The following is a 27,986-nucleotide window of genomic DNA, read 5'->3' on the forward strand; positions in this document are numbered from 1 at the left end:
TTCATAAAGGTAAGTATGCAAAAAATTCTAATCCTTTTTCATTGACAATGTATAATTAATTTTTCTCACACTAATAATAATAATAGGATGCTGTCATCCTATTAAAATTATCCTATCTGTCGATGGAAAAAATTATAACGAAATTTAAAAAACGTAGCATTAATTTTTATTCAAAAAAAAAAAACAAAAAACGTAGCATTAATCTTTCGCAAACTCACCCGAACATATAAGATTCAATTTCATTCTCGATATTAGGTAAACATATCCCAAACAATGTTGTTGTCACTTTTCATTTGGCTTTTAATGAATTTAAAAGAAACTGCTGATTTGATCCCCGCTAATGATACCGTGAACAGAATCAGTTCTTTAAGGATTTTTAATTGTTGATTTTTTTAATGTTTAAAAATAAAAGGTTAGGTTCAACACGTTATCAGATATATAATGAGTCAGTTCCACGGCACCTAAATATAATAATAAAATAAATTATACGAACACTCAAATACCAAAACATATCCTTGATTCTTTGTTATTTTTGTTTTGGAATTATTACATGTTTTCCACAAATCGGTATTTTTCTCTTCATAATTGGATTGTCGCTCACCAATTCTTGTCCTCAACTTCTGAATCTTATTCTTAAATCTTAGCTACTCCCTCCATGTAAAGTCTTTGAAAAATAATTTGTACGTAGTATCATTTTTCTCAAAATCTAGGAACTGATTTATTTAAAAACTCTGGACTGATCCCTAATTAATTTTCAAAAAATATTTTAATGAGTTACCGACTATACTCTGATTTGATTAGAAAATCTTGAATTATCAAAAAAAGATTAAGAAATTTTTGATAAATTCTGGATTGGCAAGTCAATCGATTATATCGATTCTCAACTTATATGGAGCATAATATATAGGGGCTGTTTGAGTTAACTTAAAAGAAGTGACTTCAGTTTAAATAAATTAAAGAAGTGAAGTAGAAGTTAGAAGTAAATAAGTTAATAAAGTGTTTGGAAAAGGAGCGGAACCGAGACAGAAGTTAGCATTTTCAACTTCTTAGAAGTGTTTCTACTCTTTTACACAAACACGTCAGAGAAAGAGCTTCTAATTCTTCATCCCAAACACGCCCATAAATTGTTTTTAAATATGTTGAAATACAAGTCCTGTTCATACCCTTACTTGATACTAACAACTATACTAGACTTTTATGGCAATTGTAGTTGGGAGTTTAGCAGTTGAATAGTACCAGTAACTAGCACACGGTTTATTTATGTAGCATAGACTTTCTGTACATTACTTACTCTATATATGTAGCTCTTGGGCATGTAATAGCAATACACACAGAACAGTAATACAAGAGTTCTACTTTTCAAGTTTCTCTTACATTACTCTGCATCAACACACAATAGTTAAGTGTTTCTTCATGGTATCAGAGCGATAAAGCTCCTTACCTCCACGCTTTACAGCCATTGTTTCTAGTGACACAGCCATTGTTTCCGGTAAAACAATCTCTTTCCATCATTTACACAAACAGTTGACGTGCACAAGCAAGCTGCACGCACTATACTGTCATACACCATTTCGCTGCACCATAAAACTCTACTCATTATACCCATCCATCTGCGCAAACACGCTCCTAGTCGACTCAGTGACTCGCCCAACTCAGTCGCGAGCTAACAAAGCTGTTCAACAAATATCACATGTCTGGCCAGTTACACAACCTTTCAATCACCGACAACCCTTAGACAGAAGAAAGAAGAAGAAGCTCACAGAATATTTCATACACAGAGTCACAGAGATATTTATCTCTTAGGCAGAATACATTTCTACATCTAACCCTGCGTATGTCTGCTGTCTTCTTTTATTTTTGTTTTTTATTAACTAAATATCAGTTTAGTACCCCAACTTTACCATCCCTTATATCTTGAACCTTTCCCCTTTGCAAACTTTCAAATCAGCCGCTTGCCTTTTATTACACCCAAATTTTCAAGTCTAACATTGGGATCCCTACACTTATTTTCAATGGAAAAAGAGAATAGTTCACCGATTCAAACAATTTTAAATGGCTCGAACTATATAACTTGGTCTCAAGCTATGCGCAGTTTTCTCAAAGGAAAAAGACTTTGGCGGTATGTTAACGGGGATTTCACTATTCCGACGAAAGAAAAGGATGAAGCTGACTCTAAATTCAAGGATCGCATTGAAGAATGGGATGTCAAAAATCATCAAGCTATCACATTTTTTAGAAATTCTTCAGTTTCTAAAATCAATTTGCAATTTGGAAACTATGACACCGCAAAAGAAATTTGGGATTTATTGGCATCTCGGTACACTACATCTGATCTTTCTCACCAATATCAGATTATGTGTTCACTAAGTAAGCAAAAACAAGAGCTCGGTCAACCAGTTGCAGATTTTCTTTCTCAAATACAATCACTTTGGGATCAACTAACGTTATCTGAACCAAAGTGGTTACATACGGAAGATGCTACACATTATCACGCATATCGTGACCAGCAACGACTCATTCAGTTTTTGATGGCTCTCACTCAGGATTTCGAACCAGTTAGAGCTGCTCTTCTTCATAGAGTTCCACTACCCTCTTTGGAAAGTTCTGTCGCTGAACTCATTTCTGAGGAAACTCGACTTGGTATTGGCAAACTTAATACAGTAAGTGAAACTGTCCTAGCAGTACCTTCGATGCAAACTTTAGACAAACCAATTTGCAGGTTCTGTCGTCAAAATGGACATGTCACCAAGGATTGTGTAGCACTTCGGAATCATACATGCCAACATTGCCACCAAAAGGGTCATTACTCTATACAGTTTTGCAAGAAAAAGTCATCTTTTCCTTCAAACAAATTTAATCGGTCTTCCGCTGCTGCAACATCTGAATCTGCGTTGGAAAGTGCTTCAACCACATCTACCAGCGAGCTAGAATCCTTGCTCAAACAGGTTTTATCTAAAGCCAGCTCTCCCTCCACTGCATTTTCTGTCACTTCAGGTACATCTTGGTATTTTGATTCTGCATGTTGCAATCACATGACAAATGATTCATCCATATTTACCACAAAAATACAGAATTCATGTCTTCCAAATATTCAAACTGCCGATGGCTCTACAATGAAAGTGACACATGTTGGAACTGTATGCACAAAAGATCTTCATCTTTCCAATACATATTTTGTTCCCAATCTCTCACTTAATCTCATTTCCATCGGTCAGTTATGTGATCTTGGTCTTAATATTATCTTTACCTCTTCTGGTTGTCATGTACAGGATCCTCAGACAGGACAAACTTTTGGGACAGGACGTAGATGCGGACGGTTGTTTGAGCTCACTTCCCTTCATCTTCCTACACCAAAATCATCATCCACTCATCTTGTTGATTCTGTTTCCGCTACAACTAGCATATGGCATTCCCGGTTAGGTCATCCTTCACCTTCTCGTTTACGTAATCTAGTTTCCAGTGGTCATTTAGGTAGTGTTAATGCGGACACTGTTGATTGCGTTTCATGTAAGATGGCAAAACAACATGTACTTCCATTTCCTATTCATTATAAAAAGTCATCAGCCACTTTTGATCTTATACATTCTGATATTTGGGGTCCCTCGCCCACTCCTACTATGGGAGGGTCCAGATATTATGTGATATTTGTTGATGATTTTTCTCGTTATACTTGGATATATATTTTAAAAAATCGATCAGAATTAGGAGAAACGTATAAAAATTTTGCCACTATGATTGAAACTCAATTCAAAAAGAAAATCAAGCTTTTTCGTGCCGATAATGCCAAAGAATATAAAGACTCAGAACTTACCAAATTTTTGGCATCTTATGGTACTCTTGCACAAAGCTCTTGTCCTTACACATCACAACAAAATGGTCGTGCTGAACGTAAACATAGGCACATTCTTGATACAGTTCGAGCTCTTCTCATTTCTTCTTCTTGTCCAGAATTATTTTGGGGAGAAGCTGCATTAACTGCTGTTTACACAATAAACATGATTCCTTCTCCCGTTATAGATAATGTGTCACCTTATGAAAAATTATATGAGGAACCTCCGTCATATGATTCTCTTAAGGTTTTTGGTTCTGCCTGCTTTGTTCTTCTTCCTCCCCATGAAAGAACAAAACTAGAGCCACGTGCCCGTCTTTGTTGTTTTATTGGTTATGGTAGTGGTCAAAAGGGATATCGCTGTTGGGATCCTATCTCTCAACGTCTTCGTGTCTCTCGTAATGTGACATTTTGGGAACACAAAATGTTTTCATCTATGTCAGGATTTAAAATTGACACGTCGACTAGTATTGCCCACTTTACAGATCCTTTTGTTGATCTACACCCCGCTGATGAAAATATAGAGTGTCCATCATCTTCTACTAATATATTTTCAGCAGATTCTCCACCTGAGCTCACTCAGCCATCTCCAACTACCAATGTTCCTTCAACAGAAGTCCAATCTGAGGATTCTAACACTGAGCCTATCACTCTACGAGATGAGTCTGTTCATCGCTCTACTCGGGTAAGAAAGCCTCCAATTCGACTTACTGATTATCATGTTTATTCTGCTATTCAAGCATTACATGAGCCTCAAACATATAGAGAGGCAAGTGTTAACCCTCTTTGGCAGAAAGCAATGGCAGAAGAACTTCAGGCATTAGACCGCACTCATACTTGGGATCTTGTTACTTTACCTCCTGGTAAAACAGCAGTGGGTTGTCGGTGGATCTACAAAATTAAAACAAAATCTGATGGTTCTATTGAAAGATATAAAGCTCGTCTAGTTGCTAGAGGCTTTACTCAAGAGTATGGCATTGATTATGAGGAAACTTTCGCACCAGTTGCTCGTCTCACATCTGTTCGAAGTCTACTAGTTGTTGGAGCATCAAAACACTGGGATATGTGGCAAATGGATGTCAAGAATGCCTTTCTCAATGGAGACCTTCACGAGGAAGTTTATCTCAAACCTCCTCCAGGTTTCTTGCACTCTTCAAATCAAGTGTTCAAACTTAACAAGGCTCTTTATGGTCTTAAACAAGCACCTCGAGCTTGGTTTGAAAAATTCAGCAAAATAGTTCAACAATTGGGATTTTCTTCAAGCCCATATGATCATGCTCTTTTCATACGAAGGTCTGAACGAGGAATTGTTTTACTTCTTCTATATGTCGATGACATGATCATTACTGGAGATGACGTCAAAGGCATTTCTGAACTTAAACAATTTCTCAGCCAGCAATTTGAAATGAAGGATCTTGGTTCACTAAGCTACTTCTTGGGTCTTGAGGTTTCTTCTGTCCCTACTGGCTACACTCTTTCACAAGTAAAATATGCTTCCGATCTTTTACTAAAATCTGGAATCAGTGACACCAAGATTGCCTCTACTCCTTTGGAATATGAGGTTAAACTTAACGCAGAAGATGGTGAATTGCTTTCCAATCCTACATTGTATCGCCAATTGGTTGGGAGTTTAATTTATCTCACTGTAACTCGTCCAGATATTGCTCAAAATATATGATTCGTTAATGACAAACTCGATATTCTAATCTCAACTGTGCTTATAAAATTATATTGAATAGTTCATCATGACATGATAGAATGACAGGTTCATGTTCAATGTCCGGCGTAGCAGCTAGAGTTAAAATAAGAACTTTTATACTGATAATTTAAGATACTCCGGGATCAAATAAATAGATCAAACGATTCAAGACAATATATAAGAACAGCTCAAAAAGTTAATTGATATTTTCGGTTTAGTCGGTATTTTGTCCTGGATTAGCCTCCCCTCGGTTTAGTCGGGATTTTGGTCTGGATTAGCCTCCCCAATTTTACTCATGTCCGTAAACAATTCAAGCTTAAATGGAAGAAAACAGAACAAACTCATGCTCATGTGTTCCAGACTTCAAATTCCATGTCCTTGAAAATATGTGTTCTGTGTGAACTGCAAAATAACAGTCTGCTGCGGCTGCTGCTTCTTCTGCATAAGTTAACAATTAACACTAATCAAATCTAATAATCGAAATTAAATATTCATTTTGTTAGTTCTTGACCCTGTTTAATCCGGTTTAGTTTATCCAAGTACACACACAACCTTTTCATCTAGTTTTTGAGGTACTGACAACATTTTAAATTGCAAATTTTCAATAAATTTATGAAGGTCTTTTTCAGAAGATGACGTAAAGGATTTCGTTTTTTCACTGGCTCACTGTCTATAAATATTTTTAACACAAGTATGCATTAGCTTTCAATAACACACGGTTGAGGTTTTCGTGTTAAAATCAGTTCTCTTCAGTCAGTGATCCCGCGGAAAATGAAGGTGAAATTTCTACTGTCAACTACTTATAGAGGAGTCTTAAAGTGATTAAATTTTATTTTTTAAATCTCGTTTTGTAGAAAATAACGGGTTTTTGATTAAATTTTGTTTGTTGCAGAAGGTCGTCGTGAAGTTGGATATATTTGATGAAAAAGAAAAGAAGAAGGCCTTAAAAACGGTTTCCAGTCTCTCAGGTACCAATAATTATAAATGTAACATCTTGTACGTGGTACAGAAGACTCCCGCGCATAGATTACTGATAAGTGGCACTGTGTTTGTAGGAATTGCGTCCATATCAGTAGATATGACGGATAGGAAGCTGACAGTGATCGGAGATGTTGATCCTATTGGCGTGGTGAACAAATTGAGAAAACTATGGCACGCAGAATTAGTATCGGTTGGTCCTGATAAGGAACCGGAAAAGAATAAAGATGATGAGAAGAGTAAAGAAGAGAAGAAGAAGATTGAGGACAAGGAGAAGGAAGAAGCGGAAAAGAAGAAAAAACAAGAAGAACAGATTCAAAATCTTCTCAGTGCCTATGGCTATCAGAATTACGCTCCTTATAATGTTATGCCCCAATACGTTGTTCAAAGTGCTGATGATTATCCACATTCTTGTGTTATCAGCTGAATAATTGTTTCGAGTTTATGAATGTAAATAAAAAACCACATGTAATTTTTTTTGGTTGTCGGAAAATTCCATCTGAGTTTAAACAAGTGTTTGATCTCCAATTGATAGGTTTTGGTTGATTTGATCGAATCTTCATTGGCCATGATGCTATCTGGTCTGCATTGTTGTACGATACAAGTTCCCTATCGGATGATTTTCTTGTACAATTCTGTTTCGTCTCTTTTTTGGTCCCCTGAAATCCATCAGTTGATTTGTATTCTGTAAAATTGAGTTAAAAAAGTAGAGCATTCCATTTAATGTCCAAATTCTCCGTATTTTCACCAATATTTGAATCATCGACCTCCTCCTACTACTGAGATTCATACACTCGGTCTTGTGTTATAAATTAGGTACTTAAAAGAACTTCGTGCAGCTAAAATAAGTAACCATGCCTTATATTCTTCGTCTTGGGAAATTCTAGACTTCTCGACGTTTCAGTGTTTACCAGCGGTTTGCTGCACTAAAACTCGTCTTCTGCAGTTCTGCACCTCTTAATCGAAGAACAACGTACTTAAAGCATACTTTAATTTGACCTGTCTATCAAATTTTGGCATTAACCTTGAAATTTTCATACAATGCATCTCGCAGATAATTTAGAATTAATCTTATTTTATCAACACGATAATGACACAAATTCACTATGGATTGAGGTCGAGCTGTATGCTTGAAGATCCGAAAGGTCACTAAACATTTTTAGCTGTTTTACTTGTCTCCAGAAGTCTGTTCTATTAGAATAAGAAAATTATAGATGTCTTGGCCAACCACTTCTCTTTTGAATTGTTTCTTCTGAGGTAATATACCACGGGCGTATTATTTAATCGTGCAAGTGTTGTTAGATTTAAGTATCTTGAGCCTTGACAATTTAGCATTCAGATAATGAACTTCATACTATAATAGATATGTTCTCAGCAGTATGTTCTTTCAACATTGTGCAGTTCGGCATCGTTTACAATCTGAATTAATAATATCTTGTGTAGTAGTCATGATTATTACATAGAGCTATTAGTAATACCGACTTTAGCTTGGAAAAGAGTACTTTAATCTGCCGTACAATGAACTAGAAGAATCCCTGGAGTCGCCAAGGGTGTAAACTGCCATGCATAATGCCAAAGTTTAGCTCTAAGCTCTAGCCTGAGGTTTCTGGAAAAAAAATGAAGAATAATTCAACAGATTCGTATCAATTCCTGGCCTGAACAGCAGGACACTGAGGCGAAATTGAGTTCTGTCAACATTTTTTCATTAAACCTTCAAATTGATGAACTTAATTTCCAGAACACCTTCCTCCTTTAAAATTCCATCAATAATTTAATTGCAGAAAGTTTCTCCTAACATGCTGCAATGCGATTTGATAATCCCATGTTTATTTGCAAAGCAGTATTGTAACATCCCACGTCGATTTGCTAACACTTTTGGACTGACTTATGATGGATTGTTAGCTTGTTAGGTCCGGTATTGCATTTGGACTTGGGATGTTATCTGTACCTTCTAAACCATCCAGGCTCAGACCAATGAAGCTTAACATCTGTCTTTCTTAAGCATTCATTTATTCACTAATACTTGTCTCCGTCATTGGTTCGACTCTGGCTTATCTCGAGAATTATGATTAAAAGTGATATACATCAAGATCAGGACCTAATGCAGACTGTACTGATATGGCCCTGGGATCCAAATACTTTTCTGTGTGCATTCATTGGGAGATATAAGTCACTTTCAATTAGTAAACTGCGAGGTCACTTCTCAAACAGCCTTTCGGGTCTATTATTTTTCTGCTTGTTTCATGTCCCACCTAAAATAATTGAGGTTCTGTGGTGTGCATAAGATTTACACTAATTCATCTGTATCCAGGATTGAGACAATGAAACTGATATGTCTAACATTAATTTGGGCCAGATCTTTGTCTTCCAGAAGCATACAATGCGCAAAATGAAAAAATTATAGAAAGTATAAATTGGAAGTATATTTCGATTTATCGTATTTAAGGTTCGAATTCAGAGAACACGAGAAATTAGAATATGCTATTATTTTTCCGTTGTTAGTAGCTTAGCATGCACCATTGCACCGTATTAATGTTTTTACATAAAATTTTGGATTTGAGTATTTGACACACAATGAGTTAACCTGCTATTAAAAGCTTTGGCTTAATGAAATTTTCATCATCAGAAAAAATTATAATAATTTAGTTTATGTTTTGTGTGAAATAAATTTTAATTATATATATTTGTTAGGAAAAGGCATAAAAATAATACTCCTAATTATTCGGCCATAAAATTTTGAAATACGTATCAAAAATCAAATATTAAACGGAACCTACAATGTTTCTTTTGGCCGTAATTTCTGTAGTAACATTTAATGTTAAGGATATACAAAATTTTTGAACATCTCGTCGGATGCACACAAAGAATCCAGCACAAAAAAGCATGGTGAACTAAACAGATTGGATCTGTATACTAGATTTAAGTTTTGTGATCCTTAAGTAAAGGTTGATCAGATAAAGGTTTAATATATTAATAAACTGAAAATTATGGTGTCAACTTGTGCTAGTGAAGTGGGTCTATCATATTTTTTTCCCAATTATTCCCTCTGGTCCTTTATATAAGGCACCTTGACTTTTTGCACATTATTTTAGGAGCTTTGACCACATATTTAAAATTAATATTTTTTAAAAAAAAATTCTGAATAAAAATATAAGATAAATACTATTATTCAAAAAAAAAATTTAAAAATATTAATTTTATATATCAATATATTCTTAATTTGTGCTAGCACTAGCCTTTACCAATTTACTAAAACTATCCTTCCTACTTTCTCTCCTTATTTCAAATATTGTACTTTGCTGTCTTTTTACATGTCCTTGGACTATCCATTTTCTAACGGGTCAACCCAGTTTACGATTAACACTACACTAACACTATCTTTAAACTATCCATGGATATGACCCGGTACCCGACAAAATTATATACACGTAGCGATTAAGATCCTGTAAGATCGGTTTTCCATTATCAAATTAACTGATAATTTCAAATCTTACTGATCTGTTGTGAAATTTGAATTTTGAATACCTATACATGCACAACCTCTACCATTCATTTATGTATTTACATATTGGTTGCCAGGTTCAATCAAAAAAATGATGCTAGACCAAGATCAAGCTCAGGCACAATCTCTAAATTTTGTGCAAAAGTTTGTGAAACTATGCCTTCTCTAATGGGTAATTATGTTTAATTTTTATATATCTTGATGTATGTTTAGTTTTCTATATCTTGATGAGGCTTGCTTTCCAAGTGTTTGATTAAAGGTCTGGGAGTATATTTATTGTCTTTAAAGTTTATGTTCTTACTGTGGTGATGATAAATGTGTAGTGATGTATGATGCAGGTGCCAACCTGGTTTCGTATGTGTTTTGCCCTTTTGAGCATCGTTTTCTTGAGTTAATTTAAGTTTATTATTTTTCTTATTGTAGATACATATAGATGGATTGCTTAACTTACGTAGCGTTGTTTTTAATTTCCTGGCAGGGAAAACGGAGATGATGACGTGACTATTAAAAATTCAGTAATGTGGAGTTTGTCACTCTGATCTCCATGCCATAAAAAATGAATGGGGGTTTTCATACTATCCTGTTCTTCCAGGGTAAATATTATACATCATCTTGGCCTATGTTTTATTAATACTGGTTTGTTATGTTGCTTAAAACTTGTGTTATATTACTTCATTGTTTGCATTTTTGTTATAGAAATGACTATTTAATTGAAATTCTAAGTCTATTAATGAATTACATATTGGTTTTTTGGCACTTCCCAAGATTAACCATTGTGTGGTTAAGGTGCTGGTGTATTTAATATTCTGCAGGCAGGAAATTTTGGTGTCGTTACCAAAGCTGGTAGTAATGTGGGGAAATTTAAAGTTGGTGATCGAGTTGGTGTTGGTGTCATAGTGAACTCTTGCAAGTTATGTGAGAACTGCAAACATGATTTGGAGAATTACTGCCCCAAAATGGTTTTTACTTGCAACAACATGAACTTGGATGGCATGAAAACTTATGGTGGTTATTCTGATAATTTGGTGGTGGTGGATTACCGCTATGTGCTTCGTTTCCCTGATAACCTGCCACTTGATTCTAGAGCACCATTTCTTTGTGGGATTACTATGTACAGCCCAATGAAATACTATGGAATGACTGAGCCAGGCAAGCATTTAGGTGTGGCTGGACTTGGGGGGCTGGGTTATGTTGCTGTCAGGTTGGGGAAAGCTTTTGGTCTGAAAGTTACTGTAATTAGCTCATCTCCTAAGAAATAATCTGAAGCGATTAGAAAACTTGGAGCTGATGCTTTTTTTGTGAGCTCTGATCCTGAGAAAATGAAGGTACATGAAATGATAACTAGAAGATATGATGATAATTATTAATAAAGTTGAGCCACTCCAGTTTGATTTGGGGAGCTCACTTTAAGTGCAAAGTATTCACTATACATCGTATTTTATTATAGATCCAACTGATTGGCCTCTTTATCCTGCTTAGATATCTTATAGAAAATTTAAATTAACCAGCCAGTTGATTTTGTTATGTTCATTTCACTGCAGGCTGCTGTGGGTACCATGAAATATATAATCGACACTATTGCTGCAGTCCATCTTCCAGCAATGATGAGAGAAAGCAGCCCCGTGATTGGGAAAGCCTTCCAAAACTCACACTCCTCAGTATCATAACCAAGTTATTGCTTCATTCTCTAATGAAAATGAATCTTTTCAATATCTTTGAATTATTGTTGACTCTTGAGGTGATTCACACAAATATTGGCATGCCACATGAAGTTATAAGTTGAATGAAATCTGTTTCCTATTTATTGATAGTAGACTATTGTATTGTGATGTTTCTTTCAACTTTGAGATATCTTTTTTGTCATTATATGGAGGCTTGGGGTTCTTGGTATTCCGAAGTAGCTGGAATGAATCCAATACAACTGTAGTCCTAATCATTGTATGTGCTAATAGAAATTCAGATTCATAATAGTCAGAACTAGAACATAGGCACCTAAAGTTTGCTTTGCATTCGAGATGACGAAGAAGAGATGGGAAGATGTTGAATGCATATGCTATTGCACTATGTATCAACTTCTAATGCCATCCTCTGGATACTATGAATTTTAATCTGTCACATCATTCATCTGCTTCCATGTCATTAGACACCCTGGATGTTACTTCTGCTTTCTTTTTAGTTTTAAAAACAAGGTACTCATGATTTTAGGGAATTATACATGTTTGGAGCTCAAGAAGTTGGTCTATACATTAATAATAATTGAATGTCTCTAATATGTCTGTTGCATGTATCGTAAAATTTTCCCTGCGAAGTCCTTAAAATAGGCTTACTGTTTGTTCATTTATAAATAATTTAAATCAAGGAATTGTGTTATTATCCTTTAAAGGATGGTTTCTTTTTTTTTTTTTTTGGTTGGCTAACTAATTAAATTTAATTCAGTTCACTCTAAACTGAAGTTCCCGAAAGAATTAGCAGCAGGATTTGGTTGTTACTAGAATACCTACAAGACTTTGAAATTATATACCATTGATTAATGAATTATGATATTTTAACTATAATTATAATTTTTCAAAAAAAAAAATATTATAATTATAAGTTTACAGATGTTTAAATGTATTACACAAAATGCATTTTAGCTTAGCAATTACTACAATTAAAATGTTAACTTATTTTTTTATTAATATTTCCAAAAATTATTATTTAATTATATATTTTCATTTTTAAGTTAACATTTCATGAATAATATTTATAATTATGCTTATGTGTGTGTATATATATATATGAATTATTTCTAAACATGACTTAATATTTTAATTGCAAATTGGTGGACAAAAAATAATGGATAAAAAACAACCGCATGTGAAGCACGATGCATATTATTTAGAGAAGCAATTTTGACCGTGACCTCTTCAAATAAATTTTTTTATCGTCGATAATCGATAATAATTTAAAATTTTGAAATGGAGTATAGAGAATTTTCGTGTGTGAAGTACGGGCACAAATATTAATTATCTACATGTTATTATGAGAATGTTATTATGAGAAGTAATTTATAATTGTAATATCCGTCAGTGATATATTTTTTTGTCAACATTGAAAACCGGTTGAAATTTATAAAAATTAAATGGAACATTAACAATTTCCGTGTGCGAAGCACGGGCAAAAAGCTAGTGTAGTTAAAGCTCCTAAAATAATGTGCAAAAAGTCAAGGTGCCCTATATAAAAGGACCAGAGGGAGTAAGTGTTTACCCTTGTAAAACAATTTAGTACTAAAACCAATTATAAATTATTGTACTCATTAATTTAGTTGCACCTATAATACATAGATATTTTTGAAATTTTATTCTCTTAAAAAATTTATAATTAAATAATTAATCATATTTTTTTAAATTATGATATAATTTATACTTTATATATTTAAAATTACTTTTATTGGCATAATATATATATATATTTTATCATATATGAATATAAATTATATGAGTAAATTCTTATATTATAAGATAAGTTTTAAGTTATGAATTGATATATGATAACAAAATATGTTGTATCTTATAATAGACAAATTGTGGAACAAGATAACTTGTATTTATAAATTAAAGAAAGTTTGATTCTGAGATAATCATCTTCGTCACTTTGATGGGGAAAAAAAGATATTTTGAAATAAATCAGCAATGTCATTTTGATTATCTTGAAATACTATAAAAGAAATCTTAAAAAATACTATAGTTATATTCTTGTATATATTGAAAGTGATACTAAAACTATTTGTATAAATTTATATGTGATTATATTTTGCAAACTAAATAAAATCATTGATGCGGATTAAAATTGATTAGTTAATTTAGACATTTAAGACATTATATAAATTTGCTGAGGGTAAGACATTTTGCTTCAATAATGCTGCATATATTTATTGATTTGAATTTAAAAATAATACGTCGTTATAATTTTAAATTATTATATATAAAATATATTATTTTAATATAATAATAAATGATATAAAATTTTGGCACAAATTTTTAGAAGTCTTATTAAATTTAAATAATTTTTCCAAATCTTGATAATATATATTCCATTTTAATTATTTTAGTTAAGTATGCTCTGATAAAGGAGATACAACGACATAAAATTGGTCAAAAGACTCAACCAAGCCACGCATGTGTGTGGTGGCTTAGTTACCAATATAGTCGGCTTTGACTGATTCAAGGTCCACATATTTTCAATCTTAATTCTCATAATTTTGCCGTAAAAAGTATATTTAGCATTATAAAACTCGAACTTGGATATTCCGCCTCTTCTAGTAGACTAGTACTATCAACATTCACTTCTATGATTACAAGGTTGACGAGCTTCTGTTTTATTTAAATATTGTTGACAAGCTAATTTGTAATCAGAAAGAATCTAATTCTATTTTTAAAACCTCTTTCTTCAATAATACTTTTATATAACCAATAAATTAATTATTATATTCTTAAATATAGAATCATTTTTCAAGCAATGTTCTCCACTTCCCCTTGAACTCAACTCTATTGAATCGAATATTCCTTTAATCTCAGCTTGGGGCTATTTTTTTTTATCATACCATTGCTTCATTTTTTGGTAAGCGTTTGTTTGGTGGTTCTCTCAATACATAGACTTTTTATAAGAATAAATAAATTACTCGATAAAACTCCCCTCGAACCTGAAGGGTAAATTGAAGTCGATATACCTTGCTCTGCGATTTCAAGTTATAATCTCAATCAGATGTCAAAGATCTTAAGCATTATAGTGCCATGCAGTTAATTGATGATGTAAAATGCTGATTACTCCTTCATATTCATTTTTTTATATAAAAACTCCTTCATATTCATTTAATTAAATTTTTGATACACTTTTCAAGTGTTTTGATTAAATAGCAAAAATATTAATTTAAAACAATTATTTCCGTGAATTTTAACAATTCTTTTATTCATAAACAAAAATCTATAAATAATAATTTTAAAAAGATAACAAGTGTGTCAAATAGTCAAAAACACTCAAAACCAACTAATAAAAAAAAACAGAGTAAGACATTTAGGTATACAATTTCAAGAAAATACAATCGAACTCTCGTAGTCGTATCAAAAGCAGGATTATCGTTATTTTATTTAACAAATTTTCCAGTGCATGATGGTGTGCACAGCAACACGATCACTTTTTAATTAGAGAGGAAATTCTATTAATTTTAATCTTATTAACAATGATAATTTTTTAGAAATAAAATGAAATATAAACCTCTGTGAGTTCCAACATGACAATTTTTACTCTTTATATATGTACTAATGTACATCTCATCAAGAAGTAGAAAAACTCTTGTATTTAATATGAATATAAATTTTTAATTTAACATTGATTCCTCCAATACGATAAAAACAAATTCGCGTAAATTTTAAGCAATATACAACATCATGTCGCGTGATGCTATGATAATAAGTTAATGACTGGACCAAAATATTCCCTCTTGTAGGATGACTTGAACACCATGGCACATATACTACTGTTTTTGTGCTAATATACTCGCATTTTCGTGGTATATAAAAGGTGTATATGTGGTCATTACAAAAAAAAAAAAAAAAAAAAAAAAGGTGTATATGTGGCTGTATTCAAATTCAGAGCAAACCCCAAACCCCAAAGTCAATTCTTCTGGTTCATGGTATTGCATGTTGAATTGAGGACTTATTATGTTCCAACAATTGACTAAAGCTCCACGTCACGGTCATCATCATTATAAACGGACAAGATTTGCATTATTCTAAAATTCAAGACTCACAAATAATAAAAACATTTATAATTTACAATTAATAATATACAAATTCTCAAAAAATAATATAAATATATATAGTATCTATTTATTGATTGATTTATATATATCCATTCGTTGTCGGTTGTTCACTTCAAATTTTAATTATCAAATAGATCAAAATTTGAAAATTATATATATATATATATATACTAAAATTAAAAAATATTAAAATTTAGATTATAATTTTATAAAGTACATATAGTCTAGTTTAAAATTTATTTTTCTATATTATAAACAAATATCATTACTTTCTGATCAGAAAATAATTAATTTGACCATAAAAAGGACAACTAAAAAGGGATAGACTGAATTTTATATATTTTAAAAAATATTAAAAATTCATATCATTATAAGATACAAATAATCTATTTTAAAATAACTTTCAACTTTTTAAAATATATATTAAAAAATCTTTAAATTTTGGTCAAAAATAATTTATTTATTTATTTTTTTTTTTGAAATAGTCAAAAATAATTTATTTGATCATAAAAATGGAGAATCAAATAAAGAGACCTCTAAAATATTTTTCCCTGTAGTCGGTGAAATTCTGACCACGTACCCACATGCAGAAGTTGATTAGGTTAGTATTTTAGCATATGATCCCTCCTGCAATTTCAACCAATGACAAAATAATCTACTAAACGTGGCCGCCTGGGGACCTACGTGTGTGATTCTTCACAGAACCTTCATAAATTTACTCCCAAACCTACTCAGTTTCTATATAAATGTTAGCATAATCTCTCATGCTTCATATCCCAGTTGAACAACTTATTTCTCACACACACACACCTAGCTAAAATTTGTGGCCTTCTTTTCTCTGTACAAAATCAGATTTTTTTGACATATTTCTGAAGTTCCGAAATGGCATTCGGGAAAAATTTGCTGTCAAAAATAGCTACCAACGACGGACATGGCGAAAATTCGCCTTATTTTGATGGCTGGAAGGCTTATGATAGTGATCCTTTCCATCTCACTGAAAATCCTCAGGGAGTTATTCAGATGGGACTTGCTGAAAATCAGGTCTTAATTTGTTTTTCGACGATAAATTATTAAATTTTGTTGATTTTACATGTTCATCTGTGCGCATGCACACACATTACTGAAAATTTAGCATGTTTTTCTAAATTTTGCTCTTGATGGTGCAGCTCTGTTTTGATTTGATTCAAGAATGGATACTGCAGAATCCGAAAGCCTCGATTTGCAGTGCTGAAGGAGTAAATGACTTCAAAGATATCGCGATTTTTCAAGATTATCATGGCTTGCCTGAATTTCGAGAAGTATGAATCATAGATTTTTCAGCTCTCAGTTTTTTTGCTGCAATCTTTTGCCACCATTCTAACCTTTCTTTGATGAAATTTCAGGCAATTGCAACATTTATGGCGAAAGTAAGAGGCGATACAGTTACATTTGATCCCGATCGGGTTGTTATGAGCGGAGGAGCTACTGGTGCTCATGAAACTATGGCCTTCTGTCTGGCAAATCCTGGTGATGCTTTTCTGGTTCCAACTCCATATTATCCAGGGTAAGTAGTGAACTTTAACCGACGATCTTTTGGTCAGATGGTATCGTCCTCGCTCCGCTTATCGGAGTTATCAGAGTAAATGACTTTTAAAACCTTGGAATGCCACAAATATAATCTGGACCACTAGTTTAGTTAGTTAATAATCCTGTCATGTTAAATTAGTATTAATTTTGTTGCAATAATACCTACCTAATAAGTTGCATAGGGTCAACTCTCACTTATATGTTGTAAATTAATTTATGTTCTGATAAATTCCGGGATTTGTTCTGATAAATTCTGGAATGAGCGAGAGTCGAACTTAAAGACAATATGGATATGTTCCTATTAACATTATTGGAGTGGGGCTATAGAACATATGCCTTGCGATCTAGCACTGAAAACTCTAAGCAGATGACCCCATTACAAAGACATTTCACAACCACTGTTATAGATGACAATGACTGATAATTACTTAACAATTATGCAAAAAAACTCAGAAATTTACATTTTTATTACGATGTTTTGCAGATTTGACCGCGATTTGAGGTGGCGAACTGGAGTAAAACTCCTTCCAGTTGTCTGTGAGAGCTCGAATAATTTCATGATCACCAGAGAAGCCCTGGAAGAAGCGTATCAGAAAGCAGAGGAGTCGAATATCAACGTTAAAGGCTTGCTAATCACAAATCCTTCGAATCCATTAGGCACAATTTTGGACCGTGACACGTTACAAGGCCTAGTGAATTTTATCAATGAGAAAAACATCCACCTGATCTGCGATGAAATTTATGCTGCCACGGTTTTTACCAGGCCAATGTATGTCAGCATTGCTGAGATACTCGAAGAGGACAAGAAATGCAACCGCGATTTGATTCATCTGGTGTACAGCTTGTCGAAAGACATGGGCTTCCCCGGGTTCAGAATTGGGATCATTTACTCCTACAATGACAAAGTTGTGAATTCTGCTAGAAAAATGTCAAGTTTTGGATTAGTCTCAACTCAGACTCAACAATTAATCGCAAACATGTTGTCAGACGATTCATTCATAAATAAATACATATCCGAAAGCAGGAAAAGACTAGCTGCACGACATGGCGTTTTCACCAGAGGCCTAATGCAGGTCCGGGTAGGAAACCTACAGAGCAATGCAGGCCTTTTCTTCTGGATGGATTTACGACGTTTACTCAAAGAGTCCACAGTCGAAGCTGAAATGGACTTATGGCGCGTAATTATCAATGAAGTTAAGCTCAATGTGTCCCCTGGATCCTCCTTTCATTGCTCAGAGCCAGGGTGGTTCAGAGTCTGCTATGCAAATATGGATGATGAGACGATGAGGATCGCGCTGAGACGGATCAAGAAATTTGTGCTTCAGGCTGATGAACGTGAAGCGGCAGCTAAGAAGCACATGTGGCATAAGAATCTGCAGCTCAGCTTGTCATTCAGAAGGTGGGATGAGAGTATTATGAAGACACCAAGAATAGTGACTCCACATTTGATGTCTCCTCATATGATAATGTCTCCTCATTCTCCTCTTGCATCGCCTCTGGTTCGAGCTCGAAATTGAGTTCAGTCTTATATCGACATAGCTTAACAGGAAGACTATTTTATTTTTTATGTTTTTAACAAAATTCGAACCTTCAACCTCGGTAACCGGAATAACAGTCACGAACTAGGGGCTTGATTTACTTCAGCTTTTGTAATTAGCTAGGAAAGTTGAGGCATTTGTTACCTAACTTAACTACCTGTTTCATTAATTTTTTGTATTTACTGTTCTTTTATCTTGTTCAGTAGTCTGATACCGGTAAATTGTCAATTATTTGTAGCTCCATATTTTACACGATGGCAATGAAAAAAGCTGAAATTATTGTTGTTGTATCAGAATTCGAATGATGATTTTTCTTTTTTTCAAATATAATAGTGCAGTCTACAGAGGTTCTAGAAGTCTGTGACTTATTTGGGTAATAATATTGATTTATAAGTCAAAATATCTTATTGGTATGGTTTGGGTAAGAAATCTATAAGTTAATTTTCAGAATTGAGAATGTGAAAATCCCAACTTTTTAATAATTTATTTTTATTTTTGAAATTTAATTTAATAAAAATAATAAGAATCATTATAAGAGATTATTCATAATATTTTATAATTTTAATAATAATTTTTAAACCAGATTAGTTGCATATATAAATCCAAAGACATAAATTTAAAATTACTTAACATTTATAAATAATTTTTAACTTGTAAACAATAAACTTTTTTTAAGATTAAGCCGATGGTCATACCCTAAACAAATTGGCATATGTAATTAGTTTTCAAATATTCGAAGCAAACAGTTTATGACCAAATAACTGGAATGTCATTGATTCTTCCTCTATTTTAAATTAGATGAGCACTTCAGGTACATAATTTAAAATTCATTAACTACATAGCTAAATTGTTTATTTTTAAAATTTATTTTTACAAATAAAATTAAAATATAAAATTTTTATTTATAAAAAAATAAAATATAAATTTCGAGACTAGATTTTAATGCACCTAACATCTAATTTGAAATAAAAGAATAGTAAATTAGATTATTCAATATATTCCGGTAATAACTTTTTTTTTTTTTTTTGACAGAATATTCCGGTAATAACTAGTATAGCAGGGTCTTGGAAGTATAGCATTTGTCAATGTACGGGGTTAAAGATTAAATTAACCTAAATTCCTATTGAATTTTATGCGATTCCAATCAAATTGAAATAAAATCAGATTTTTTTAGCCTTATCCATAACCAATGAATCCTGAAAATTTGGAATCAGAGTAAATGAAATGGAGTAAGAAATCCAAGTTCTGAATCTGTTTTTTTTATCACGCTAAGTGCAAACCCATGCAATTCCCTATTTTCGATCCCTAAAATATTATATATTAATGGTTATCTAAAATATTGGGGATCAAAAAGCTATTTTGCTCCAACGGTGTTCCCTATTTGATTCCTTATGTTTTAATATAAAAGGTTGCTTTTTCATCCCTCAAATAAGGGGTTGAACTTTCTCCCACCTAAAATTAATAGGGGATAGGGAGTTGCGTTGGAGGGAATGGGTGCATCGGAATTTAGAGCTGTTTAACGAACCGAGCTGTTCGCGAACAAGCTCGAGCTCGGCTCGTTAAGAGCTCGTTCGGCTCGGCTCGTTAAGTTAACGAGCTCGAGCTCGAACACAAAAAATTGTTCGTTAAGAAAACGAGCTCGAGCCGAGCTTTTAGCATGTTCGGCTCGAGCTCGGCTCGAACTCGTTCGGCTCGAGCTCGGCTCGTTAAAACTCGAAAAAAAAGAATATTTTCATAAAAATTTCATAATATATATATGTTATTGAACGCCGAATTCAACATATAATATATCAAATCAATCATGAGAATATCAACTATAATATGGTACCATCAAAACATACTAAAAATTTTATTTGACTTGTTATTTTAAGAGTAAAGTAGCGGTTTGGCCTTATTTTTCTCTAGCTCGGCTCGGCTCGGCTCGGCTCGACTCGACTCGGCTCGTATTTGTTCGTGAACAAACTCGTGTTCGGCTCGTTAGTTATCGAGCTCGAGCTCGAACACACTTTTTTGTTCGATAAGAAAGCTCGGCTCGGCTCGGTTCGATAAGAAAAAATTTAAAGCTCGGCTCGACTCGGTCAAAACTCGGCTCGGCTCGGTTCGTGAACAGCCCTATCATCGGAATTGCTCTTATTTCATGATCAATTTCTTCTGCCAAAAACTAGCTAAAGCCATTCTTGACTTTCGATTCCATCTTTAATAAGCCCGGATTGCCCGGGCAACGAGCATTCAGCTATCACTTCGTCAATGACTGTCCCCCAGAAAATCAAAGAAAGAAAAAAAAAGCAAACCCTGTCCCCACTGTCTTGTTTTCTTTATTCAACTCCTCTTCTTTCGCTCTCAACAATAATTTATTCCATATTTCTTTAGATTTTAAGAAATTTGTGTTGCTAGTTGCTTTCAGTAACAATTGTTGTAATATTCCCGTTTGGTTGCTGATCAGTGGAACATTTCTTACTCCAATATATGATTTCAGTATATCAAAATTTCTGAATAGTTGCTGAAACCTGAAAGTCCGACTGCATGGCTGCGACTTAAAAAAAAAGAATTTAAGAATTTAATCATATGCTCTTGTCAAAACATAAATATTTGAATACACCACAAGTTGGAATCTCAACAATTTAGTAATATGTACTCCTCTTGTCACAAAATTGTTGATATGTTTAATATTTATAATCTAATTATCTAAATTTTGATCACAAATTACATATATATATTATATAATTTGAAAAAAAAAATATTTCTTCAAATATGTATATTCTATTTTAAGTATGATTTCCAATTTTTGTGATAATCACAAAAATGAGAAATTAGCTGTTAATAAGTGTATTATATAAATATGTGATTGTCACAATCTTAAATGTATAATATAAATGTATGATTCATTATTCTTGGGATATTCAAAAAAAAGAAAAAATGTAATAAAAAATGGGACGAAGATAGTAAAAGAGTAACATATACATTATAATCAAAATTTCATTTTTTTAAGTACAAATAAAATCAACTCAATCAAAAATTATAAAACGGAGAGTACTTACATTTCAGTATTATAGGATTTATATTTAATGTACTTATATTGATATTGGAAATAAGATGCCGCTGATCAACGCGAATACGTACTCTAATTTTATTGGCGAATTCCATTATTTTTGTTGACTCCTTTAGAATTTAGAAGTTTGACTGGAAAATTAATCAGTCTGACACATAGCCGGTACAAAATTGAATTCAAACGAAGGACTGAACATTAATCGCTCTGCAAAATACCACCATATAGCTGCAACATTGACTTTAAACTCGAAGGTCTTTGATGGAACTTTCATGCATAAGAGTGTGATGCATGGCTGGATGTCACATTTCTTGAAATTCATTTATTTATAATTGTTATTTATTTATTTATAATTCTTATAATTTAAAAAATTTCAAAAGTGTAATATAATAGGGGAGTAAAGTTCAATGGAGTACACAATATATTGGAGTATTGGAGTACAAAGTTGGATAAAATGTAATCTATTCATCTAAATTTCAATTTTTTTGTTCAATAATATTTGTAAACATTTAATAACCTGCACATTATGTTCTACACAACATAAACATTGTGATCAAAAGGTAGAATAATGACTTTTATGAATTACAGGACTCTATGTTCTGCAATATAACTAATAAGCAGAACAATAATGTTAATACTTGTTAAAGTTGAAGGATATTAAAGATTGATAGACAATTATGTGCAAGACAACTTATAACATATAAATTTGTATAATCAAATATATTATTTATGATTAAACTAAAAAATTAAGACTTGTACTCCAATACTCCAATGTTTTTGTGTACTCCATAGAATTTAACTCTATAATAGGGATAGACTATTCGTTGTAATATGAACTTTGTGAAAACAAGTTTAAAATTGGTACTCCCTCCGTCTCTAAATACTCTTCATGTTTGTACTTTTCACGTTTGTCAACACACACTTTTGATCGTTAATATCTTTTATTTCGTAGTAGCATTAAATATAAAAACTTCACCGTATTAAAGTAATCGTGAATACGAATCTAACAAGATCACTCATGACTATATTTAGTTTTATAAATTAGATGTAAATTGATAATTTGTCTCATGTTATGAACAGTACCGACATCCCAAATAGGAAAAGAAAAAAGAAACGGAGGGAATAATATCAAAAAATTCAATATTGTACTTGCAAAAAAATTCTACATACATGGGCTGAGTGAGCTGATTGACCAGTTCCGAACATTTTGGATCATTGGGCTTAGACCCAATCAGAGATGGGCTCGAAAAGGATATGACAGCTTTTTGGGTATCCTAACAAGTTGTAACAGTTACACTCCAATCTTATAAATTAAAGTAGTTTTCACTGGTACGTAATATAGACGTTAAGTGAGTAAACCCTAGGCTAGAGTTAGGTTTAGGTTGCCACTATCTACGCATGATCCCCCTACTGATATATACACCCTCACAACTTGCGAGCGTGGAATATGGGTGTCATTTTAGACTTTAGTTCACTTGAAACAAAATATAATTTATACATGTTATTTTTCCAAAAAAAAAACTGAATAAAAATAAAAATTTACATTTTTTATTCAAATTAAGAAATTTTTTAAGATATATTATATAACTATGGGGGTGTTTGTTTAGAGGAAGTAGAAGCCGCTTCTGGCTTCGGCTTTTCTTGTCCCGTAAAGAAGTAGAAGCACTTTTATAAAAAGTTGAGAATACTATCTTCTCTCTCACAGTTTCTACTTTTTTTCCAAACATTTTATTAACTTATTTACTTCTCACTTCTAATCCACTTCTTTACTTTAAGTGTGAAATCACTTTTTTTAAATTTGCCCAAATGGCCCCTGTATATTATGTCATCTTGAAATATTTGTAAAGAGGATTAATAAGAAAGAGAGATTATATATCTAGGAAAAATTATCAGATTCATAATTACTTTTGGTGTATAATTGTCTTTAGTCTCTTAAATTATACAAGAATCAAATTTTGATGGTATTTAAAAATTGGTCGATTCAATCCTCGAGAGTCAAACAAATAAATCTCGCGCAAATTCCTACAAATATGTAAATTAAAATGCAATGCAAGAATATTAAAAGGAACCGTAGAGGTAACATGCTCCTTCTTAGCCAATATGTAACTTAAAAGAATTATTAATAACTAAAAATTCAAAAAATATGTTTTTTTTTTGCTAAATAATTCAAAAAATATGTTGGTGTTACCTAATGGATGGATCGAATTATATAGTCAAAGCATGGAATGTGTCATGGATTAAAATAATGTATTAAGCGTTTGACTTCGGATTTTAATAAAAAAAAAAAAAACTTGATTATTCCTCTAAAAGTTAGAATAATGACTGAACCCTGTTGATCCATAGGGTTATATAACCAAGTTGATTGTAAAAAACGAAAGTATAATTAAACAATCGATCCGTTTCAACTTCATTGAAGATAGATGAATATTTAAATTTAATGATTGCTTATTCTAGTTCGATATAATATTGTCACAAGTTCGATCTGCATGCTGTTTACAGATAAGATTGGCATATATATAAATTAAATCAACAAACACGGGGGCCGTTTGGCTTAACTTAAAAGAAGTTACTTATTGCTTTTAAGTGATTTCTTGATTAAAAGTGATAAGTAATTTTGTACTTATAAGCTGTTTAAGTGTTTGGATAAATTCATTAAAATTCACGACTTATTAGGTATAAAAATTGCTAAAATAATAATAAAATATTATAAACTATCTTTTAGAATGATCATACACATCGTTGTGAAGTTAAATTTCGAAAAAAAAAATAAATCAAGAAAAAAGCTAGCATTTCTAACTTCCAAAACTCCAGCTTATAAGTAGCCAGAAGTGCTTATAATTTCTTTACCCAAACACTACGAAATAAGTAGAAGTTGACTTATAAGCTAGAAGCTGGGCTTAAAAGCCCAGCCAAACACCCCCACTAATTGTTATTATTCTATACAACATTTTTATGACCATTTCCTCGTTAGAACTTGGGAGTATAGTAACCAGTTCTCTTGATGACTCTGAATTTTTCATAAAATCTTCCAATAAATGATCAGTTGCTGACTTGCTGTGTACACTTGTACACTGCAGAAGGAAGACTTCACCTTACTACTGTACATAAGTACTATGCATGACCAAGTCAATCCTTTCTGAAAACCTAATACTATTTCTATTTATTACAAGAATCTTTCTCAAAATGCCTAAACTTTCGTGGTCACATGTTTGCATGATTTTCGGTTAGATAATAAATTTTTTTGAAAAAAAAATTTCGGATGCGATTTATTATATTTCAATATAATTCATCTATGAATATAGACCTTATAGAAAAATAAAAAAAAGTTCTTTCTCAAAATTCCGTAAGCACACACTAATAATTATTTTTTACTTAAATTGAAGATTTTGATTATTGAAGATGGAGTCCGAATCAATAAAAAATACACATAATAAAAAATAATTGTTATTGTGTGTCATGAACAAACACTAGAAAATGGGCCAGTGCTATCACCACATTTCAGTCAAAGGTCGCATATCTTTTTCCTCCTCCTATTCAGTCCTTACCCTAAACAACCCTTTCGAGCATTACAAGCAGCAGCTATTTAAGACGATAAACGCGTGTTTCTCATTACATTACAAAATATCAAAGTCAATCCATTACCACTCCAGCTTCCCTGTGATCTTCCTCAACTGCCTTCTCTCCCTTTCACCTCCCAATATATAAACTCCACTCCACTTTACTTCATTCTCATACTCAAATTAAATACTTCTACAGTTCTACTCGAAATCTCATTTTTCCGTCGTAAAAAGTCTTGTTTGTTGTAGTGCTCATGGAGGAAGACTGGGGATTGCAAGCGATTGTTAGAGCATGCAGTCATGATCAGTGCACAACTGATAGTGTTCTTGATCAATATAATTATCGGGACGATCTTTTTTATGATTTTCCTGAATTTGAAGAATTGAAGAACAATGATTGTTCACTCATTGTAGATGAATTGGATGATCGTTACAAACCCTTTTTTCATGATCCGACACCGACTCCTATTAGCTCTTTCTCTTCACATTTGGAGAATTCAGATTCTCAGGGATGTGAAGTTAAACTTGAGCAAGAAGTTATGTTGAAGGTCATGGAACAACATGAAACTGCACCGGTTGCTAAACCTAAAGCCCTCACTCCTGCAGCTAAATACAAAAGGTAAGTAACGTGCTTTTACTTGTAGTAGCTTTAGACCCTATTTCTTTTAGAAATTTTTATTCGTAGTCGGTTTAGATCGTATTTTTTTAGAATTTTTATTTGTAGTCAGTTTAGACCCTGTTTCTTGTAGAAATTTTTATTTGTAATCAGTTTAGACCTTATTTTTTTTGTAGAAATCTTTATAATAGTCAATTTAGACTTTTTTTTTAGAAAATTTTATTTGTAGTCAGTTTAGACCTTGTTTCTTATAGAAACGTCGTTGCCTCTTGAAAGTTATGCAAACTTAAATTTTGAAAATATTGATACTCCCTCCGTCCCTATTTATCTGTCCACTTTGGAAGTAAAATTTTGTCCCTATTTATCTGTCCATTTATACTTTCAAAACTAATTTAATGATAGTTTTTCAAATATATCTCCATAATTTCAATTTTCAAGGCTTGACTTATTTAAAACTTGGTTGAATTCATGTTTTCAAGACATAAAGTAGGGGTATTCCACCATTTTCAAGATATTAATTAGAGGTATTTAATGAAAAAGTTTATACAATCAAGTATTCCTTGGTATGTGTTTTTTCCCCCAAAATGGACAGATAAAAAGGGACGGAGGGAGTAGTATTTAACATTTTGCGGACAATTTTCAGGAAAAAACAGCAGAAGAGGGTGGTGGTTCAAGTAACATCCGATGGTCTTTCTTCAGATTTATGGGCTTGGCGTAAATACGGTCAAAAACCGATCAAAGGATCACCATATCCAAGGTAATTAATCTCGTGTAATCGTGTTTAAATTGTTCTTGCATAGTTACAGATTAATTCAATATTTATTTCACACAATATATAGATCGATTTGAACATATATGAATTTGAGATTCAATCTTCTAAGTACGTACTCAAGTCCTAAGTTAAAAGAGTTTGTTAATGCAAATGTACGAGGAACATTTAAGTAATTAAAAAAATCAGATCAAACAATTAAAAAATTATCATTAATTTGTATCACATATTTAAAGAACTTATATAAGTTCGGATTTTCTAGTATGAGTTTACAGTGAAACACAAACAATCATTTTTTTTGTTAGGTGATGGATTTTTATTGCTACAATCTCATTATATCTGTCAATGAGCACATACTTGAAAGACTCGTCTAAGTTATGTACTAACGACCATTTATATTGAACTCGAACAGAAGCTATTACAGGTGTAGTAGCTCAAAGGGGTGTCCGGCAAGGAGACAAGTCGAAGAAAGCTGTTCTGATCCGGGAATGTATATCATAACCTACTCGGCGGAGCACAACCACGCGCAGCCAACTCGACGGAGTTCTCTTGCAGGAACTAACCGCCAGAAATTCTCCACACTGAAAAGAACTTGTTCTGATGAAAGCTGTGTGTCATCTATGCATGTTGATCAAGTACAAAGCCTCAAGAAGATCAAACACGAGAAAAAAGACGACACTATAGATGAGCAATCAAGGGGGCAAAATCTCAGTGGTCTTGATCGGGAGTTTGTCATTGAGGATTCGATCTTGACGGAGAATTTCTTTGAGGTTTTAGATGACTTGGATGGACTAGTTTCATATTCGTCCTTACATGGTTTTTATTCGCAATGAGTATAAATGTGTACCAAATTTATAGCTTTGTAAACTCTCATTTTCATGATTTTTGTTCTACCACCAGTATTCACTGTTCTAAAAATCCCCGATTTAACTTATTAATCCCCGATTAATCCCCTGCAAGGTGAGCCACCAATCCGATTTTTGAAATCCGATTAATCCTTATATATATTTCTTAATCGAAATATATGTGATATATTATTAAAATTAAAATATTATATTACTTTAAATATGAATAATAATAGAGTTT

At 32.6% G+C, this 27,986-nt stretch overlaps 3 protein-coding genes and 1 pseudogene across 4 annotated transcripts; all 4 read left to right on the forward strand.

Annotated features, from left to right (window-relative positions):
- Positions 1-6,151: 6,151 nt before the first annotated feature.
- LOC108196919 (heavy metal-associated isoprenylated plant protein 39-like) lies at positions 6,152-7,139 on the forward strand. 2 transcript variants are annotated; one of them, XM_017364414.2, is made up of 3 exons: positions 6,152-6,305; positions 6,421-6,496; positions 6,584-7,139. In XM_017364414.2, the coding sequence occupies exons 1-3, from the start codon at positions 6,300-6,302 to the stop codon at positions 6,931-6,933; spliced, it is 432 nt and encodes a 143-aa protein (XP_017219903.1). In that variant the 5' UTR covers positions 6,152-6,299; the 3' UTR covers positions 6,934-7,139. The 2 variants fall into 2 exon arrangements, with proteins under 2 accessions (XP_017219903.1, XP_017219911.1); XM_017364422.2 differs by having other exon boundaries at positions 6,221-6,305; positions 6,424-6,496.
- A 2,677-nt stretch (positions 7,140-9,816) lies between these two features.
- Positions 9,817-11,826, forward strand: LOC108205294 (probable mannitol dehydrogenase; annotated as a pseudogene).
- Positions 11,827-16,568: 4,742 nt separating this feature from the next.
- LOC108205292 (1-aminocyclopropane-1-carboxylate synthase) lies at positions 16,569-19,114 on the forward strand. Its single transcript, XM_017375194.2, has 4 exons — positions 16,569-16,849; positions 16,975-17,106; positions 17,191-17,351; positions 17,859-19,114. The coding sequence occupies exons 1-4, from the start codon at positions 16,691-16,693 to the stop codon at positions 18,889-18,891; spliced, it is 1,485 nt and encodes a 494-aa protein (XP_017230683.1). The 5' UTR covers positions 16,569-16,690; the 3' UTR covers positions 18,892-19,114.
- Positions 19,115-25,617: 6,503 nt separating this feature from the next.
- Positions 25,618-27,818, forward strand: LOC108195909 (WRKY transcription factor 22). The gene is made up of 3 exons (XM_017362927.2): positions 25,618-26,134; positions 26,775-26,888; positions 27,313-27,818. Exons 1-3 carry the CDS (start codon positions 25,770-25,772, stop codon positions 27,731-27,733), a joined length of 900 nt encoding a protein of 299 aa, XP_017218416.1. The 5' UTR covers positions 25,618-25,769; the 3' UTR covers positions 27,734-27,818.
- Positions 27,819-27,986: the final 168 nt, after the last annotated feature.

The sequence above is a fragment of the Daucus carota genome, chromosome 1, assembly GCF_001625215.2.
Source record: "Daucus carota subsp. sativus chromosome 1, DH1 v3.0, whole genome shotgun sequence".
NCBI classification, from domain to species: domain Eukaryota; kingdom Viridiplantae; phylum Streptophyta; class Magnoliopsida; order Apiales; family Apiaceae; genus Daucus; species Daucus carota.